This window comes from Zosterops lateralis (assembly GCF_965231275.1).
Source record: "Zosterops lateralis genome assembly, chromosome: 1".
In the NCBI taxonomy this organism is placed as follows: Eukaryota; Metazoa; Chordata; class Aves; order Passeriformes; family Zosteropidae; genus Zosterops; species Zosterops lateralis.
Genome location: NC_139762.1, coordinates 142,973,038 through 142,993,761, shown reverse-complemented (window position 1 = coordinate 142,993,761; position 20,724 = coordinate 142,973,038). Strand labels below are relative to the sequence as shown.

The window sequence follows — 20,724 nt, the reverse complement described above, 5'->3', positions numbered from 1 at the left end:
AAAAAGAATGTGTGTTTGCTTTGCTGTGTAAGTGGAATTTTACTCCACTTGTTCTAGGAAATGTATTTGGATTGGAAAGGTTGCAGGAAGTAAAATCTCAGCATCTGCCCAAGTCAGAGTCTCCTCATTAGTACTGGACATGTGAAGGTGCTTTTCTTTTTAATGAAAACAATGTGTAAGGAAATATTCAGGAATTGTGTGGGGAAGTTACAGCTACCTGTGGCTGCACAGCAGAAGTAGAGATTTTGTGTAGCCATAACCAACAGAGACCTCAGTTTCCTAAAATTTGGTTGCTGATTTGTTCTCACTGCTTATGTAGCAAGCCTTGAAGTAAATGAAAAATAATTTCCTCTGTGCACCTTCTTTTGCAGTTATATTCCAATACAGCTCAGAAATATTAAAACAACTGAGTGTTAAAGTGAGAAATATTAAACCACAACATTGTAGGTAGAACAGAATTGATGAATGAGATCAGATAATGCAGTGCAATTCCTACCATGATGCAGTTAAATAATTCTTTCCGTATATCATCAAAATAGTCTGTCACTTTTCCACACGGGACATATTTTTTGAATGAAAATATCTAACAGTTGAATTTTTAAATCTCAAATTCTCTACAGAAAATTTGAAAATGAGAATGATTTTAAGAAGAAAAAAAAAAATAAAAGGAAAAGAGACTTGAACACTAATGCTTTTTGGAGCAAGTTGAGAGGACAAATCATCTCATCATTGATTTCACATTTGTTTTAACTCCATTTATGCTAGACCTTCCTGGGCTGATGACTTTATGGAAACTTACCAGTTGTGGACTTCTTAATAAACATGCTGTTTACTCAGGAAGGTCTGTCAGAGAGCAGCAACCTGATTTCCCTGAAGATAATGCCACAGGCAGCTTATTTCCTCCATCTGTCGATCTGGCATTTCTGTTAGGCTCTACACAGTCCTCCATGGGGGTTACAAAGGTGGAGCTGGAGTTTTTATTCCATGCTCCTTCCCTGCTCCAGGAAAGCCCTGCTATAAAACCAAGCATTAGCTAGGATGCCCAGCCACTACCTCAGTGTCAAAAGAGCTTGAAGAACAAGATGGGAAGTACCTTGCTTGTGTTACAAAGTCTAGGGAAAAATCTGGAATGGGTGCAATATACTGGGAATAACAACAAAACCAGCAACATGGATGGACAGAAACTTGGCTGAAAAAATGAACAGGAGTTGAGAAATAGCTATCAATTTGGAGGAAAGTGATTTTTCTGGAGGATAGGGAGAGGCTAAAAAGCATGTGCTCAACAGTCCAGTGACAAGAATACCTTCTCTGATACTGAATTTAGGATGTTTGTATCTAAATATTTCTCTGTGTTGTTAAATCCATCGGAATAATGTCAGTTTAGGAGAAATTGTTGTAGTAGATCAAAAGTTTTAGCTCTGCTGAAAAAAAATAGGGTCACATGATTGAACTTTATTTTTCCTTTTAAGAAATGGAAGACTTAAGTTTAAAAAATCATATCAGCTGTATAACACTGGCAGTTCTTAAAACTGAGGTTTTAGCTTGCAGCTTTACCATTTTTACAGCAGTTACTCCAGTGCTAGAAAAGCACCCACAGAGCAACACCACAGCTTCACTGTAACTAAATTAAGAAGGACTCCTTGGTTTTCTCTGCCCAGTCTGACCGACCTGCTGTAATTTTAAACTTTCTCTTGAAAATGCAGGTACTTCGAAAACCCATCATCAGCTGTGGTGGGAAGACAGGCCAGCTGTTGCAACAAGTTCCCTCTTTCTGTATCCCAATCTCATGGCATGGCTGCTGGGCTGTGCTTCTGCCAGGGACCTTCCTTGTGGGAGCAGGTGTCCTGGCAGAGCAGGGCTTGCCTACAGGATCCTCGCTCTCCTGACTGTGGAATCAGAGCTGTTGCTCACTCTGGAGACACAGAGTGGCTGTTTCTTTCCCGGTTGGAATGCACGGGATCCCTTTGGCGCCCTTGGCAGCGCTGTGCCTGCCTGCCAGCCCTTCAGCTGACGTACACACAGCCCCGTGCTGACAGACTTGTCACACACTCCTGGAGGCAACTCTTACGTCTCTCTTGGTTTGCTCACTGTTTTCCACTGCCTGGAAGGACATACTAATACTTTATGCTTACAGGAAATGTGGGGAGCTTTTGGAGCACTTGTTATTCATTAATCTGGCAAGCTATTGCTGTGTTGAGGTGATAAATGGGAAAACTGAGGCACAGAGCAATTAAATGACTGATCTATGACAAACACAGTAAGCTGTGGACAAATCTGGAGTAAAAGTTGGGAGTACTGAGTGTAAATAAGTTCAGCACGTCAGACAAAAGTTACTCTAAGAGAGGAAAAATTGAGGAAAAGTGTTACTTCTGACTGTAGATACCATCTGTGTACGTTTGGGCTACCACCAAAGGAAAATGACCTTTGGTCTCTAAATATCTTTCACCCTACTGTCTTTATCTGGCTGTTTCAAGTAGTTGTAAGACATTTTGTATGTCATTATCATCTAGAGGATGTTAATTTTACCCCATTTCTCCTTTCTGAGCTTTCACAGCTCATAAAAGGTCAGGTTGATTTTTACACCAGCTAAATAGTCCACTGATTCACCAGTCAGTCGTGGCAAGACTCACTCCCTTTTATTTGTTTCCCTAGAAAATAATTTCCCTACTTATCTGCTAGTGAAGATTATAGTTAGTAAGGTAAGAGGTATTTACCTGCAGTTTCTTAGAGAAAGCAACAGAGGAAGGTGTCCATGCAATGCTGATATTGCTGATGAAAGCAGCTTGTGTGCTTGAAGCCAGAGAGTGACCTACAGGTGAAAGGCTCCATCTCTCACTGTGCTCCTTCTTTCCTTCCTTCAGCTGATGATTCTCACCAGTTGAGACAGATTTATTTTTCCCACATAGAGCTGGTGAAAAAGCCAAGAGGTAACAAGGACCTGACAGAAGGAGTGAATTCCAGATTAAAAAAAAAAAAGCAAGCAGATGCTATGCAAAAAGCTATATCTGACAAATACAATTCTTCCAATTTAATGGAGTCTCTCTTTTCTTTCTAACAGATGCCCTAAAATGGGCTGTAGCCACGTTGATGTAAAAGGATCAGATCTTGTACCAGATGAAGCACTTAAAAGAGTGATCGACAGTCAGAATAAACAAAGCTGGTCAACAATGGACACGTGAGCTGGATATGCTACTGCCACAAAGAAAATTTGTTACTAGAGATAAGTTGCTAATTCTAAATAGATTGTATAACTGATTGTTATTTGTTAGGTGTTTCATTTATAGGTAAATAATTGTTAAATGTTTCATTTATAGCCAAAATTGAAGGTCTCTGCTGTCGCGGAGTGCAACTCAGAAATATAAGGAATTCCAGTTAAACTTGTTTGGTTTTTTTTCTACTTCTCTGAATTTCTGAAAGTTTGCATTTGGTAAATAAAGTATGTTTTGCAGCATTTAAACTTCCTTGTCAGCGTGCTAGTCTCTTCAGCGTGTTAGAGATGCAGATCCTGCCAGCGTGTAATAATGAGTGTTTTGCTCTATATTGCAGATGGTTCTGTTACTGTCTCTGTAACTACTGGGAATGCCTGGAGTTCTGAGCACTGTGACCAAGGATTTTCAGTGCTTGGGACCATGCCCATGTTTTAACATAAACCTTGGAGACGAATTTTCAGCAAGTTTTGCACACTTATACTTTGTGGCCACAGAGAATAACCACTCAGCTTTGAGGATCTTGGCCTTGTTTTTATAATTTTTGAACATTCTGTCCTGACTTAAGCTTTTTTTTTTTTTTTTTAAGTTAGAAATTCAGAAGCATTTAATTCAGGCTTTTTGCATTTGGGAGTCCCAGAAGGCTTTACTTTAATATCGTAGGCTGGAAGACTACAATTATTTACAGAGGTATTCCAGTAACTAAATTTTAGATAGCACAAATATATTGTAACCATATGCCTTGGATTGAAAAGCAGTTAATCTCATTTTATATAAGCTTCAGATATCTATGCTTTTGGGCACAGATCCATAAAAGAACTGAAACTTTGTGACACTATTTATTGCCTAAATTGATCTGAACACATCAGGCAGGTAAGCCATATATATGCATGAGTTAGAAATAACCACAGGTAAAAGGAGCTGCCTTGGCAGTCAGATGGCAATTATCTCTTGGCATATGTAAGCAGAAAATACAGGTTTCTTTGAGCTTTGGCATCTTTAGTGGGCTAGATGGTATTTTCCTATGTATTTTTTTCTGAATTTACAGTCTGACATTTCATGTAAAATGTAGCTGAGGTACCCATATGCTAAGGCTTTCACTCTGGGTTACTGTTTGCTAACAGCTCTCCTTTCACAGACCATTATTAACCCCAATTGCACTTAAGAGCCCAAACCACTTCAAGCTGAAAATTGTTATTTTGTAATTGAAGAATATTAATCTGCAAGCTGATTTCATAGCTGAAAAAGAGAACTGAGCCATTATTACTGGCACTGGGCTTTTGTGTTCAAAACACTTCATGGGAATTGGCTGGCTAATTTTCATTATGTGGTCTAACCCTCGAGGTCCATCTTTTCCCAACTTGGCAGTGAGCGTGGGTGCTTCTGCCACGGGAGCCCAGCTGAAATAGCTGAGAGGGACTGGGGGGTGGTTGAGCAGTATGTATTTGCATTTTAATGTGTAAAATCAGGTCCCTTTTAAGATACCTTGGGGCTCAAACCTATAGTTTTAAGGTGGGTCACTTAAGTACCACAAGAGAGGATATTAAAAATAGCATTGAAAAAACCCCAAAAAACAAAACAAACAAAGCAAACAAACAAACAAACAAACAAAACAAAACAACAACAAAAAAAATAAAACAGGAAGGGAATATCCTTTTTGTTTCATCTTTAAGTTTGCTTGAACCATTTCTAAGCAGAACAGTCAGAAACAGAAACTTGCATTGGTTAAACAAGCTTTGCAGTTTCTGGCAGAGGTGCATTAACATTGTCCTCTTGGATCTAATTCAATCCCTAGTGATAACCAGCCTCCCAAGTTTTCAGATGCAAAGATGTACATATATCCATGGCCACAAGTGTTGCACCTCAAATTTAGTTTGTGTAGGTGTCTGGGTTGCTTGAGTGTGCCTTCCAATAACACATAACATTATAAATGGTAAATTATACCCAGATCCCTACCAACAAACTGGTGGCAACAGGTTTGGTTTGCTACCTGTGGCATTTGTACCAGTATAGCCTTGGATTGCTGCAGTTCCTGATATGGTTCGTTGCCCTCATGTTCCAGTGAGTAATGCTGGGAGGGAGATTGCTGTCTTGGTTACACCTTGTTGTCCTGCGTGAAAAAGAGGCTTGACCCATCACAGTGCTGCACTCAGCCCCTGTTAGCTAATCCACGGGTAATAAGGTGAACTGCCTGCTTAGGATGATGCAGCTGGGAGAAAAAAAAAAACAAAGCTGAAGCAACACTTGAAATGAAAAGAGCAAATAGTCACTTACAGCCACTCTAAGAGGAAAGGCATTTTTGAATGTTCATATTCCTCCTTCAAAATACATCATCTTCCTTCTCTCCTTTGGTAGCCTGAGCCAGGCAGTGTCAGTGAATCAGAGAACCTGAACAGCAAGTGAAGTGCAGGCTTAGTTCCTAAATCCTTCTTGGTTTCACCTGAAAGAAATGGACTGATTTTTGGCAGCACTCACTTGCCTAGCTTTAATAACAATCACATCTGAGGTGAATAGGCATGTGGATTTAAATGTTTTTTTTATCAACAGAGATTTCTCTTTTAAAATATGGCCATGTTATCCAGAAAAAGACAGATACTCATTCACTTGTGTCAGGGTTGCTGGTGAGAGTACTTGAGTCCTATTAGAATCAGTGATGCACCACACAGACTCAAGTGCTAGAATAAACTGCCTGTGTTTACTGAAATCAATGAAGTTCTCACTAAAATGTATGACATTTCTTATTTTAAACTATAACATAGCATCCAAAGGATCCTAGTATGATGAACTTTTTTTTTTTTTTCTTTGAACCTGAAACTTGAGCCATCCAGTTGATTTTGTCATGGCTAGTTCTCTCTTGTTGGTTCTTACAAATAATTTTCCTCTTTAAATTGAAAGATTCCAGGGTTGGCCATCAGCATCCACTGCAGCTGGCATTCAACTGGGTGGAAGGACAGACTCACCTTGGCAACTGGGGAAGGCTTCTGAGCCTGTCAGCTCACTTGGTGCAAGATAAAACCACTACTGATTCACTGGGGTGGCTGCAGTTAATGGCAGCTCTTCACTCTTTCATTTGCAAAGTTTGGGGTTTGTTGTGCAGTTGTGATCTCTGTGTTCCCATGCATCCCACGTTCCCACTAAACTCCACTCTGGGAAGAAGTAGCTTGAAAGAGTTAAAGAATAAAAATAAGTGCCTGTGATGAATAAGCTGTATGATCTGTATGATTCACAGAAGTGGAAACTCAACAGCAGTTAAACCTTCAAATCTTAATCTGCTTTGGCTATAAGATATCATATGTAAACAGGCATATGTTAACAGTTCACAGGGTAATTTGTGTCTCATTGTCTGACGTCAGGAATTTTGCAATGATATTTTTAAAAAGGAATTCAGAGGTCAGGTGGTTGTTGTTTTTTTTCCTTTTTCTGTAAGGTGTGCTTTACAAATGCAGCAAACCTCAGTGTAGCTGAGAAGGATCTGTCACTGAAAACTGGTGAGAATCTGTCTCTGCTAGAGAAGTTCAACATAGTATTTTGAGGGATTAAAGAAATGTCTAGGCAAATACTGAATTAAAGAAAAGGCAAGAGAGATCCACATACAACTTTCAGTGGTACCCTGAGGCACAAGCTGTTAACACAGCTCACTCTCTCACTTGAACAGATTCTTCCTGTGAATTCTCCATTTTACAACTAGAGAGTCTGAAGTTTTCAAATCAGTGAAGCCATGACGAATAAAGATAAAAACTAATCAGGCGCATCTCATGGAAGATTTGGCACACTTGTGCTAAAAGGAGTGCACATTCCTCTGAATCAAGGACATATTCATCATTACTGCTCTGGAGCTGTGATCTTATTCATTCTCGAAGAATCAAAAAGTCAGTGCTCCCTTGAGAAATACCCGGAGCAAAAGCAGGGGCTGCAGGAAGTGATACTGATGACTCAACAGCCCAGGCCAACACACTGCCTTATTTTAGACAATGTCCTCTTGGATACTCATGTTTCCTCATGAGTGGCTGATGACAAAGGTCTTACCTACCTGTGGTCACAAGTACTTTGTGTCATTTTTCTCAAGTATTGTGGCCAGAGCTAGCTTAGAATTTACTGTGCAACTTTTATTTTCACTGCCATATCAAGTGAATCTTAATCTTCACCTTCATTAAAAATCTTCATGTATGGATCCTGCTGTGTCCATTTACTAAACATTTGCCTAATGGATAGTGCTCTGTTATACAGTGAAGAAGATGAACTTAGAAAAGAGCTTCCTGGAGTGGAAAATGTTAGAATATCCCAAGGTCAGGTCTTTCTTTCTGTTACCACAGCCAAAGCCTTAAGCTGATGGCACCTCACTACAGGTTCAAACTAGTACTGACTGAAAATTCCAAGTCTTCTGCAAATAATAATTTATTTGCTGGTCATAAAGTACTTATTGTTAATACACAATATTTCAAACACCTGACGTGGTCACAGAATGCTCAGAGGAGAATCCTGTGTGTAGGTGCCAGCAGATTCTAGGCTCCCAGCCAGTAACTATAAAGAGCAAAAACATTAGATTGATTGTTAGGCAAGTAAAATTCTGGAATGGGTGTACATCATCCAGTAGATACCCATGTATGTGCTTAGCCTCTTGATGCATGAATAATCCCAGTGACTTGACAGGACTGCAGCAGTGTGCAGAAAACACAGTGTGTTTCATCATTTCAGAGCACTGCAGAAAAGGCTGTGGTGGGCTGACACGAGAGCCTGCCTCTCTTGCTTGTTCTGATGTTAGTCCAGACCCAAAGACAGAGCCTGAAAGCACGCACATGAATTGAATTGCATGGGAAGCTTACCAAAGGAAGTGTTTGCTTGTAAACTCAGTATGAATAGGATCTTCTCTGACCGCAAGGGAAACGGAGACACTCATTCACTGTCCACTTGTGCAATCAACTTCTGAAGTAAAAACAGGATTTGAGGTCTAAAACCTGAACCTTCACACTTCTTTCAGGCAACAGAAGAAGCCTTGATGCGCTTCAGTTAGCAAAGGAACAAAGTCAGGAGGGGCTGCTCATAAGACTCCTTGGATTCAATAACAACAGGCTTATCAAAAGGGAATCATTGAGAGTTCCGAGCTAGAGCAGCCCTCAGAGCAGCTTTTGTGTGGGCTCGAGGGGAGACATCTGAACACCATTGCACTGCGCTCCTTTTGATGTCACTAAGTGCTCGTCATGTGTTTTATATCTGAGCGCTGAATCTGCCGCCAAGTTCCACAGTGTCTGAGCACGGCTGTGGGTTATCACAGATGCTGCTCTGCTATAAAAAACATTTCTTTTAGTTCTTTATCACCTGGCCATATGACTACTCTTTGAGCCCCATCTGTGCAGGGTAAATCTGTACAACAGTAGATTATGGATGATATGCTGGTTTTCAGTTGTTGGCTTTCAATCTAGAAGTAGTTTAATTTTCATTACATGGCTTGAGATAACTTTTAAAATGAAGATACTTATTTTTCATAGTTTACCAACAGTTTAATAGTAGTCAAAATATTTGTGTGCCTTGCCTCTCTCATCCAGTAACTCAAATAAAGACCTTTTCATTTTTCCTGTAGCAGGCAGCCAGTTTATTTATAAGTGCCCTAATCTGAGATTTATTCTGTGTCCCATGAGACATACTGTCAAAGTTACCAGACCTGTCCCAAGCACTTGGGAAGTGGGGAGATGGTTACACAATTCTCATTGCCTCTGGCTGCTCTAGTTACAGAGATAAAGGGTCAGAGAACTGGAGCAACAGAGATAATTTTGTGAGTATCTAAGGAAAAGCAGCTGCTCAGGTGAGTGTAAGCACTGACTGAGGGCAAGACAGGTAGATTCTTGAAAACCATGCAACAAAAATTCCCTTAAATAAAATAACAGGAAAGGGAAGATCAATGCCTGAGCACCAGAAATTCTGGATTCTTCAGTCTTCATTTCACAGATACACTAAGCTGCTTGTCTTTTTCAAAAAAGAGAAAAAATATATGAAGAGCAATATTCACCTTGCCACAGTTCTGGCAAATCTGTGCTGGGCAAGACTGTTCCCTCTGCTAGGACGTGCCCATTCTGTAATAAACATTCCACAGGCTCTTTTTCTGCTGCAGTCCCACATCCTTGCCTAGCAGCTGGGACTCCAGGAAGTGAGGAGACAGCACTGGCCTTTACCAAGGCAGGATCTACTTTTTGTAATGATTTTCCAATGTCCTTTGACTGAGAGCTCCTCAGACTTTGGTAGCATTAGGAAGGTGCCTGTTGCATACTCTTGTCCTTTGCCAAGCACAAAGACTACTGAACTGTAATTCCAAAGGTCATCCCTGCCCACCTCACAGGTACCAAGTCCTTTTGGAACATCAGGGCTGAGTGATGGTTTCTTGTATTCTGCTGGCTCACAGCAGTTTATTTTTTTGGACACTCGGATAGCAGGACTCATCCACAGAGTCAATGTTTTATCCCAGCATTAGGTCTGTAATTGTGCACTGATCTGTGTTCCACAGTGATTTTCAGTGCTGTCCACTGGAGACATGTAACATTGCCCTGGTTCATTTTGAAGGGCTGTAAAGCCATTCAGGCATAAATTCACCACAGGCACAACTGGGAATTGCCATGATAGTTTTCATCACATATGCTACACAGGTAGGACACTAAAAAGTCTTTTTTGGGGAAGGGGGAGATGGAATGATGAAGGTTTGTGCAGGGAATAGAAGGAAGACCCCAAAAGATAGCCTTTGATTTCAGGAGGAAACTAATGCAGGAGATAAGCCTGGATGCTTAAAAGCCACTGGTGTGACCTGCAACAAGCGTAAGGCTGCTATGGCAAGTGTGGTTGCCCCATTTTCTGCAAAAACCTTCTAATACTGAAATGTTGCAACAGTTTTTCACAAATCTCTTCCTGGAGTTCCTCCTGTTCTCAGCACTAGTTCCTAACAAACCAGGGTTGCATGTAAGCACTGGCAGAGATGGGCAAGGAGGACAAGCTTCAGCCCTTTGAGAAAGAGCATACCATGCAGGTCATCAGACACCATCCTTGGCATCCCTTTTTTATTTTTTTGCATTTTGGGGATTGGCCAAAATTAGAAAAACCAGAAAAGCCAAAGTGGGAATCACTTCTCTGCTCTGCATCTTGAAATGAATTTGGTGGGGATGGAGGGGAATCTGGATGTGGACCTTTTCCTACGTTCTGTACCCAAAACATAAGACTAACGAGTGATAATAGCTACTAAATATTTAGCCATGACATTAGTGCTTTGAGTACCTGACAGCTTGCCAGGCATTTTAAAGAAGCAACAAAGGTTTCCTTCTGTCAAGAACTTCACCCGTTTTGCAGAGACCTGTGAGACTTAGGCTTTGGTGTGTCTCAGTCACATGTAGACAGTCAACTGTAGTTTAGTCTATACAGTCAACTAGAAGAGGGCACACACCAGCACTTCTGTGATGAATGCCCCAGGGGTTACATTTTCCTGGCCTTTGGGGACTGCACGCCCAGTTTCAGGGCTCCAGTTAGCAGGGACACACATACAGAGCATGAAATTGCTGTAATCCCTGTGAGAAAAGGCTGCCCAGGCACCAGGAGAATGTGGCAGGACTGTGAGGTACAATGCTGTGTACCTCTGCTCTCCTCACATGCCAGGTGTTTTTTGGGGGAGCTAGGATAACCAGAGGAGGTTTTTCCCCTTCCTCAGCACCTCAGTGGGTGCCAGCCCCGTTTGGCTGCCAGTAGCTTGAACCAAGCACTGTGCTCAGGTGCCACTGTGTCCCCATGGTGTGGACCAAGAGGTTTTAAATGGATGGGAGGATGGACAGATGAAGGATGTAGCTTCAAACAACATGTGCAGTAGATCTTCAGTACAGCCCTTCTCCTCAGCAAGGACAGTGACCTGACACAGGAGTTGAGAGGGGGATCTTTGGGAGGGTGAGGACACCTTCATTCCTGCTCACACTGCATCTCAGCTCTGAGAGAGCTACAGGAGATACTGGTACACACTACTAATGCCCAGGAGTACCTTTTACACAGGTCCATTGCTGTTTTGATGTGTCTGCACCCTTCCCCTGTCCTCAAAGGTATTGACACCCTCCCCTTACACACACATTTACCTTGTGGTGTCTCAGATGTAGGAAGCAGCCCACACATGTGGCATCCTACCAGTTAATTCACCCAGCAGCAGCATTCCAATCATTAAACTTCCAGGAAGGGAAAAGTAAAAAAAAGGTCTGATAGATACTTGCATGTGTTTTACCTATAAGAGGAACCAAATAAAATAGTGTGCTTTGAGAGTTGTGGTGAATCACTCAGAAAACAATCTGCTGGCATTAACGGCATTGTATTTCTGGGAAAGAAAAAAAAAAAAAAAAAAAAGAAAAAAGAAAGAAATGCAGGCCCTGGGATATCCCTTTATGGCATATGCGTTTTATGTTTAAATGCATTAATGGGACTGCTATGCTATGAGTCATCCCGCACAAGAGTTTCATGTGTTTCTTAAAATACACTAGAAGTAGCTGAAGGCATGCATGGGTTTGCTGTGCAGTTATCTGTCAGGAATCTGAGCAAATACCTGCATGCGTGGCATCACGGGCTTCAGGGCTGGGGGGCCCATCCTCGTCCCTCTGTGCCGCTTGTACTGACCTGGGCTGGGGAAACCAAAGCAGAATAGGAATTGATCCTACTGAGTAACAAAACACAGGGTCCCTTGTGTTAGTATTAGGGAATCCTCAGCGCTAAATTACAGAAAAATTGCATATATATAAACAGAAAACTGTAGAGTTTCCTTCTGAAGTATTCTTGTCAAAATGACAGCTGTCTGCCTTTTTTTTTTTTTTTTTTTTTTTTTTTTTTTTTTTTTTTTTTTTTTTTCCCCATTTACTACCAGTCCTGGCTGTAAGTCTATTTACTACTCCTTTAAAGCCACACTTCTGAGCCTTATGGAGCTCCTCTCAGTCTGCTGAGAGGTCACTCCAGCTGCTGTCTGCTGCCTGGATCTCCGAGTTATTCCTTTTTCGGACAGCAGATACTTTAAACACGGGAAACACCCAGTATCGAGTATTTCTGATGGTGCACGTTACGTCTAGGCTTATGAGCAAACGCTTACGGCTCACACAGCAGCATCGTGATGCAAACCCTGGGGTGAGGGATGGTTATTCAGTGATTAGTGAAAAGCAAGAACTGGGGCTGGGAACTTGCAATTGTACGGACGAGAAGATCCTGGAAAGGAAGGTGGCCTCGCTTTCTCGACATAATGATTTAAGGTCGAGGGGGGGTCCCCAGCGCCCCGCCCGACCCCGCCACGTCCCGCAGCGCCTGGCCCGGCCCCGCCCGGCTGCTGGAACAGGCCCGGGGCGCGGAGAGCAGCGAGAGGAGCGGGCGTGTCCCAGCCTCCCTCCTCCCCTTTCCCCGTGCGTCAGGCCCGGGAGGAGGAGGAGAATCACCTTTTTTTTTTTTTTTTTTTAAAGCCTCCAAGTACTTTAGCGCGGACCGGGCGGCAGATGGTGGACGCGAGGCGAGGTTACCGCGGGGAGAGCGAAGGGATGCGCCCAGCGCGCCGCGCCCGCCTGTAGCTCCGCGCCCGCCGCTGCCCCATGAGCCGCCCCGCGCCCCTGCTGCCGGCCGCCCGCTGCCGCAGCGCCCCGGCCAAGCGCCTCCCGCCGCTGCACGACGGCCCCGCCGAGGAAGCGCCGGCCGCCAAGTGCCCTCGGCTGGCCGAATGCGGCCCCCCGGACTGCCTGAGCGCCCCCGGCTCGCCCTGCGCCCCCGCTTCTCCCGGCGGCGGCGGCGGCGCGGCGGGTCCCAGCCTGATCGCCTCCTACCTGCTGCTGCCGCTGGCCGAGCGGGAGCAGGTGTCCCGGGCGCTCAGCGTCTGCTCGGGCCGGGAGCTGCGCTGCAAGGTGAGCGGGCGGTGGGACCTGCTGCTGCCGGGGTGGGGAGCGGGGCCGCCGGCGCGCCCGGCCCGGGACAGCCCTGCCAACATCCTTCCTCCCGCTGCTCCCGGGCTGGGAACGCCCGGCCGGCCCCGGCGGCGTCTGCTCGCCCGCCAGTGAGCTGGGACTCCGGCTTGCCTCGGAGCGCCTTGCCTCCCCCCAAAGGCTGCGGGAATGGTGGTTTGGTTTAGTTTCCCTCCCAGTCTTTCAATATAAAAGGAACGGGAAGGGTCTCGGTAGCCGCTTCTGCCGGTCCTGCCGAGCCCTGGCGCCCCTCCAGCCCCCCCGTCACTGTTTGGGGAGAGTTGCTACGCGAGCTGCAGCTTTCAGCGCCCTTGAGAATGAATTTGGGTTTGATTTCCTCCATGCAGGTGTTCCCCCTCAAACACTACCAGGACAAGATCCGACCTTACATTCAGCTGCCGTCACACAGAAACATCACCGGGGTCGTGGAAGTCATTCTTGGGGACACCAAGGCCTACGTGTTCTTTGAAAAGGACTTTGGGGACATGCACTCCTACGTGAGAAGCTGCAAGAGGCTGAGGGAAGAGGAGGCTGCCCGGCTGTTCAAGCAGATAGTCTCCGCCGTAGCTCACTGCCACCAGTCAGCCATCGTACTTGGTGACCTCAAGCTCAGGAAATTCGTCTTCTCTAATGAAGAAAGGTAAGTGGCTGTCAGCAGCCAGCCCTGGGGTGAGTGGGGAGGGTGGAATGCTACATCCCGAGACACAAAAAGCGTCCCAGGGAGTGGAAACAGCCCCGTCAGCCGGGCATCACCTGCCAGCAATCCGAGTAAGGTCCTCGTCACGTGTGTGCGGCAGGTCACGGCTCCGAGCGGTGCGCGCTCCCTCTCACTCACATCTGCACTGGTGAAAGGGAGGAAGCTCGCCGGGAGCTTCCTCTCATTCAGCAGAAGTTCAGCGAAACCCCCTGGCAGACAAAGGGATGGTAGTTTGGAGGGAAGCTCGTTAGCGCCAGAAGATGTCATGTGTGCCACTCATTCAGTGTCAAAAGAGTAAAAGGCAGCGAGGGAGAGGGGGGAGGCTGAGGTGGTGTGCCGGGAGGAGGAAGCAGCCCGGCTGGAGGAGCAGGAGGTGTGAGGAGATGGAGCTCTGCTCCCTCCTCGACAGAGTTGCCTTGTGACCTGCGGTGAGCCACAGCACTTGGGAAGGGTCTCCTTTGCTGAACCACTCTGCTGATGAGAGTGATGCTGCTGTGTCCTTCAAGGCTTTTGTCCCTCCTCAACTATCCCTGTGCCCGTGGATTGCGGGCACACACAGGAGGGAAGGTGGGACATGGTTAAATAATGCTTTGGGAATCTTGTGTCAAACAAAATCACTGTAGTAAAACTTAGCCTAAAGCTTAGGTTCATAGAGGAGGTCATAGAATCTAGTTGTTAAATTTAGATTAGGGAAATAATTGAGTATTCCCCTGGAGTGTTTGCTGCTCTTGCAGTGCTTCACTGCACATGGCAGAGTCAGAAATGTAGCAAAACTGAGCCCTCACTAGCTGCTTATCCCAAGGAATGCTAAAAAACTAAATAAAAGCTGTAACGGAGTTGTGCTTAATATCATAAAAATGTAAGGTGATATTACCGATGTAAAATAAAAGGCATTTTGTTTGTTTTGTTAAACTGGGCTAATGATTCTTCGGGACACCTTTTACGAAAGTGATAAGAAAATTAACCAGCACTGCTCCTCTGAAACAGAAACAGCCATATGTTGACACGTAAAGAAAGCCATTCCTTTGAAGGAAACTATTGCAGCTTTTCCCTCCCATAAGAAGATGAAACATTTGTTGAAATGTTACGTTGCACACAGTCTCGCTCATTTGGAAATAACGTGTTGCACAGGCGATGTCATGTGCATCACATTTGGCAAGAAGAGGGTTAAGCAATGGCAGGCGACGCGGGCTCTCGCACAGGTGCAGTTTCAGGGCTCCCGCAGCCAATCCCGGGCCCATGGTTCCCGTTGAGTCATATTTTCCGTTTGCAGAACCAATGGGTATTTGCCGAGGTCAGGCTGAGGACAGGCTGAAGCCAACATATCTACACCCCAGCAGGCTGCCAGGCAGTGCAGAGCCCTTCCAGGGCTGGCTGGTGGCTTCCCTGCCAACGGGAGCTCCCCTTAGCCTCCAAAATAGGAGGCTGGGGTGGACCCATCTCCACCTGGAGATGGTGGGCACGGTGATACACTCCAAAAGGCAAAAAGAATAAATCACAAACTAAAAAAAAAAAGCTCAGGAAAGGCAACATTTCTCACCAGTGCAGAGGGGAGCTGGGCTTTGTGGAATCACACAGCTGGATGCTGTTTGCTCAAAGCCTGAATGGCACATAGTGACTGTAAGGTGCCATGTCACCAATTAACCCCCTGCAGTGGCACTGCAGCCTGCATAGGTAGACAGTGACTTGGTGTTCCTGTGTTGTTAAGATCCCTAGTTAATAAAAAAAGAGGAGCGTCACTGAAAGCTGGCCTGATGCACATAGCAGCACTTCCATTACACATTCCCAGGAGCCTGGGCAACTTCTCTGCTGCAAGTTAAGAGGTGTTTCCTTTCTCAGTGCCAGTGTGAGAGAGAATGGGGCCACAGCAGGGGCTTGCTGTGCTTGCTTGTGACTGTGTGTTGCTATTTCTCACCTGTGGCTTCCTCTCCTACCCTCCCTAGGACTCAGCTGCGCCTGGAGAGCCTGGAAGACACACACATCATCAAAGGCGAGGATGATGCGCTCTCAGACAAGCACGGCTGCCCTGCATACGTCAGTCCTGAGATCCTGAACACGACAGGAACTTACTCTGGAAAATCGGCCGATGTGTGGAGTTTGGGAGTGATGCTCTATACCCTGCTGGTGGGACGCTATCCCTTCCATGACTCGGACCCTAGCACTCTGTTTTCCAAAATCCGGCGTGGACAGTTCTGTATTCCTGACCACGTCTCCCCCAAAGCCCGCTGCCTCATCCGCAGCCTCCTGCGGCGGGAGCCTTCGGAAAGACTCACTGCTCCGGAGATCTTGCTTCACCCTTGGTTTGAGGCAGTCTTGGAGCCTGGATATACAGACCAGGAGACGGGAACTTCGGATCAGATTGTCCCAGAATATCATGGAGACAGTGATGATATTAGTTCCTTCTTCTGCTAACCCCGAAATCTCAAGAACCTCGTCAGTTCTTACCTCCGGCATCTTCGTAGGGTTTCATTTTACCACGTCTGCAAACTCAACAGTATCTAAAAGTGCCAGTATGGTCAGAAAAGTGACCTTGTCTAAATGAATGCCAATGTGGAGATCTCCACTCCCTAAGTGTACTCAGAGTTCCATCCTCTTACTCTGCTGGTCAGTCCCACCAGCCCCGGAGGACCCATGCAGCTTTGTGAGAACTGTCTGGCTCTTCTGCCTCCCGCATCCTCCTCCGGTGTAACTGGTCACGTCTTGGCTGCAGAGTCTTGTGTCTGGCAAGGTGTGGGATGGAAAGGCAGCTCCTTCTGCTTTCCTGCAGCGGCTGCAGAGGTGTGGAGCCCTGGCCACAGTGTGTGGGGCAGAGGGGTACATGGTGCACCTCTACCTGAACAAATCTGACAGAAATGGTTGAAAGGGGAATCAGTTTGGCGTGCCCCAGCAGCCAGCTCACAAAGCAGCTCTCTGACTGTCAGCAAGCACACATTAATGAGGGAAGGAGGTCTTCGTCCACCACGGCCAGCTCTCTGCTCGCTGCTGCTCCTCCAGCTGATCCTGCTTTCAGAGGCGTGAAGCTCTTAGATCCACCCGTAAGACAAATCACTGCTGTGGCTCTTTCTGAAGCAGAAACGAGTGGTTCTCCCAGCCAGATCCACTCTTGATTCCATTCGCTGACCAGGAAAGCATTTTAAATAGACTTAAGCCTCGTGTTAGCACAGTGTAGCCTATATAACGTTATGCCCTCAGCGAGCTTGTCGAGTAGCAGGTCTCATTAGCTCCGAGTGCCAAAATGTATCTGTTTACCAAACCGTAACACTATCGGCTGGGGCGCCTTTCCCTGGGAAAGGATAAGGGGTGTCTTGTACAGTACCTGTAAACATGGCCATGTTTTCCAACCGGCTTAACTCTTAAAAATACCACATCACCTCCTCTTTCCCCCTCCACCCCCAAAAAATTTAGTCTTAAGAGTAAAATCTCTGTACACCCTTAGCTGATTATTCAGGTATGCTGTTTGCCTCCAGCCTCCCCCCTCACCTCTTTTTTTTTTTTTTTTTTTTTTTTTTGCATGATTATTCATAGTCTTTCCAATATGTGTGGATAATGAATATATCTGAATCATTCGCTTCCTGGGTTGGGGGTAAGTAAAGCTTAGTCCTGCCTAAACATTCTGCTTCGTTTCACATGTGTCCAGTGGTTTATGCAGAGATGTCCATTCACCTTAGGCAAGAGTGTGGCTTCTGAAATGGCCGTGAGGTGGGTGATGCACGTTCCCAACACCACCCAGTTCGAGTGAAGTCATTTTAAGGGTTAACCCTGGCAAGCTGCAGTCCCACCACGCGTTGCAACAATACCATGTATACCTCATGGACTGTGTACTTTGTACATACCTTACTGTTTGGGGTTTTGTTTTCTTGTTTTGTTGTACTTTGTCCTAATAAGAAGAGGTGTCGAAGAGCAGTTTAATGTGAATTATTGTTGGCAATACTAACTTGACAGAATCATGAGCATTAAGAGCAGAGCGCTTCAGCTCTCCGTTGCACTAAACCTCTCATGATTGCTTGACATTTGTATCTGTGATACAGTTTAACCCTTCTATGAAAAACAGTACATTTGTATATATTGGTAGAAAATTCTGCCAGAAAAGCTAAAAACACTATGTCCGATTTGTACATATGTATATGTCTGTGGAGACCTGGATGATAAAGTCTGACTTGTAGAAAGTTTTAATAAACTTGGTTTCATAATGTTTGTCCCCATTTCTTGTGCTATCTCAAGAGGATTGCAGCTCAGTGTGTCTGGTTTAATCTGAAAAAATGAGGTTTGGCCTCAGAGACTATCAGCTCTCTGTGGTGTATATATGCATTCCATCATGTCTTAGCCTGAACTCCCCCACCTAAGCCTGGGCTTGAATCCTCAGGGGGAGTGGGGACAGGGGATGGATCCTAACTCTTGGGAGGTGGAAAGGGCTTGGGATGTTCCCAGGGTTATGTGAAATGGGGTATCATACTCCTCTGCTGAACAAGGGCAAGAGGAGTTAGATCTCTGCCTTTGAATTTTGGAAACCCTCTTGCCTTTCAGCCCATGCATTTCTTTCCCTCTGTACCCTGTGAGCAGAAGATGCTGTGGCACAGCAGGGCTGTCATCCTGCACCTGTGTGCCTGGCAATGTGATGCTCCAGCCAGTGGAAAATCTGATCTCAGATGTCCAAAAGTGAGCAGCCAGAAGGAGAGGCAGCAACCAAGAGCATTGGTGTTACAGGGAGCTGGAGCTCGTGGGCAGAGGCTTGACCCCACTGCTGAGAGGCAGCACAGTGCTCTCATTAAAATGAAGGGAAAGATTATTAGAGCTGCTTTTCTTTGTGGTGAGAAGAGAGAAGTATAAATAGCTGCAGTATCAAGGTTAGAGAATGTGCTTTCCTGAAAGAGATCAAGCCACCCTTGCAATCCACCCGGAGCGGTGAGATCATCGCTCACAAGTGGAAAGGAGGAGGAAGAGAGTCTTCATTTTTATTTATACTTTGCCTCATGTTTAACTTTGTCCTTTTGCTTGAAATCTGTTCAACGGAGCAACTGCTTCTAGGCAGCTCCTTGTGCAGGAGCGACTTTAAAACCAGTTTTACTTTTAAAAGGGGAGTGGAAAGTGAAAAGGAGGGAATAGGGACCTGGTCAGTGATAAGGCTGAGTGCACTGACTTTCATGAGTTACCTTGACTCCCACTCAGAGAAGCCAGTGATCTGTGCAGTAAGCATATTTTCTTAGCACTTGCTGAGTGAATGTCAGACACCAAAATATCTCAAGTTACTTTACTGATGTCATTCTTGCAAGACTTGTGAAAATATGTGCACTGCATAGCCTGGCTGATTAAATTACCCCCTGCCCTACCATGCTTTCAGGCTTGGACAGAAGCCCTGATGCATCCTTTCAAAACAACTGCAGGAGGTTTGTATTTTAGTGAAACCGTGAAAACTTTCAAAACACCTTTTTCTCCCCCTTGCAGTTAAGTCACCCTTAGTAGGTGAATGTGTAGGTCATCCCGTGACTTTGTTTCACATGAGCTGTGCTGCAGAGCAATTAAACTCCAAATTGTAGTAACATCTGCAAACAGCCTCTGTATTGCTTTAGGGATTATAATGCAACATCCGTTTGTACAGCAGAATAAATTGCTATTGCTTCGTTACCCCATCGTTTGTATTATTGTATACAAAGTTTCAGAACGTGTTGAAAGAAACAGCATATTAAGTGATTAAACTTTGATGGTGGGTGTGAGAACTTTGATTTATGCAATGCACACATTTCTTTTTGAGAGAGTCATAGTTTGTCTATTTTTAAATGGTCCTTTTGGCTGAGGACCACATGAATCTTTTATGTATTTTGCAGGCCTGGTCACCATTTTCACCTTGAAATTGACCCCTCATAAAAGTGCTGAAGTCTCCCAACTTCAGTCCTCTGTTGTTGCTAAAAACACAGGAAAAGCTGAAGTTTTTCACAACATCCTGATCTCTGTCCTAAGCCAGCATCGAACCACCTCCCAGTCAGGATAGATCTTTCATCCTAAGTATATATTTTTATCTCCTTCAGCTGCATTTTAGGCACCAGTTCAATAATTTTCTTTTGAAGTAGCACAGCAGAATTTGTAAACCAGCTTCCTCTGAAAGTGCCAGGTAAAACAGCCAGCTCAGCAAGCTCAGGTTTAAGGTCAACGTCTCTGCCAAGCAGGTGATTCTGAGGTTATTTGCAGTCAAAAAGGACTGGTAGAGGTTCAGCTCTACCTATGCTAAACAGTGCCCTGATTTTAGTAGACCACCTTCAAGTCAGGCAAAGGCACTTCTGCATCAGTGTAGTATTTATTAAAGCAAAGGGGTGAAAGAACAGGGCTGTTTTGCAGATGTACAAGAGGAAAATTCATTGCCCTTGGCTGGATCACAAAGCCAGTGCAATATTCTCCTCTAATTCTCCTTCAATGCACTGAGGGCAGGCCTGACAGATAAGCTGAGAAATACTTTTTATTCCAGCAGTGCTGAGTGCACTCTGTCAAGCAATGCTCAACAGATTATCTCATTATAGAAAACCAAATTTTTTCCCTACTTTTTTCATTCTGTTACATTCTGTCAGGGAAAGAAGCCCAACTTTCAGCATTATGGCAGTGCACAGATTTAGCAGCACAAAGAAATATCCTATGCAAATACTTCTTACAAAGATGTTTTTCTAGGGAGCATTGAGAAGAATAACTTGACATATAACCACAGTTTGAATTAATCCCTTGCAAAAAATGGCTTTGTTAAATGCAATGTCTCAGAAGTATTGTTGATAAAAGTACCGTGAAATTTGCAACAGTTCTTGCCATGATTCCTCCATAACTTGCAAAATCCTTTTCTCCAAGTGAAATCCAGAGTTCAGATTTCAGACAGGATCAACTTTGTTGCAGCAAAATGAGAAATCCT

At 44.9% G+C, this 20,724-nt stretch overlaps 2 protein-coding genes and 1 long non-coding RNA gene across 4 annotated transcripts in view; 2 read left to right on the top strand and 1 right to left on the bottom strand.

Annotated features, from left to right (window-relative positions):
• NSMCE2 (NSE2 (MMS21) homolog, SMC5-SMC6 complex SUMO ligase) overlaps positions 1–3,457 on the top strand; it is a 125,456-nt gene extending 121,999 nt beyond the window's left edge. The window contains exon 7 of the mRNA XM_083855053.1: positions 3,059–3,457. Within this exon, the coding sequence (XP_083711179.1) occupies positions 3,059–3,179 (121 nt within the window). The 3' untranslated portion in view covers positions 3,180–3,457. The remainder of the gene's footprint in view (positions 1–3,058) is intronic.
• On the bottom strand, positions 1–11,756 carry LOC310906058. Of its 2 annotated transcripts, none has more exons than XR_014589345.1 (4): positions 11,300–11,756; positions 5,481–5,646; positions 2,715–2,908; positions 1–1,014 (listed from the first exon to the last, which is right to left on the bottom strand). It is a non-coding gene; the product is annotated as an uncharacterized lncRNA (long non-coding RNA). The 2 variants fall into 2 exon arrangements; XR_014589346.1 differs by lacking the exon at positions 11,300–11,756 and adding an exon at positions 6,167–6,343.
• A 77-nt stretch (positions 11,757–11,833) lies between these two features.
• TRIB1 (tribbles pseudokinase 1) lies at positions 11,834–18,028 on the top strand. Its single transcript, XM_083855043.1, has 3 exons — positions 11,834–13,084; positions 13,489–13,781; positions 15,782–18,028. The coding sequence occupies exons 1-3, from the start codon at positions 12,779–12,781 to the stop codon at positions 16,248–16,250; spliced, it is 1,068 nt and encodes a 355-aa protein (XP_083711169.1). The 5' UTR covers positions 11,834–12,778; the 3' UTR covers positions 16,251–18,028.
• Positions 18,029–20,724: the final 2,696 nt, after the last annotated feature.

Excerpts from the sequence above, each read along its gene's own strand:
- TRIB1 (XM_083855043.1), top strand. The coding sequence starts at position 12,779 with ATGAGCCGCCCCGCGCCCCTGCTGCCGGCCGCCCGCTGCCGCAGCGCC. Across the intron at positions 13,085-13,488 it reads GCCGGGAGCTGCGCTGCAAG|GTGTTCCCCCTCAAACACTA; the intron begins GTGAGCGGGCGG and ends TCCTCCATGCAG. Across the intron at positions 13,782-15,781 it reads GTCTTCTCTAATGAAGAAAG|GACTCAGCTGCGCCTGGAGA; the intron begins GTAAGTGGCTGT and ends TACCCTCCCTAG.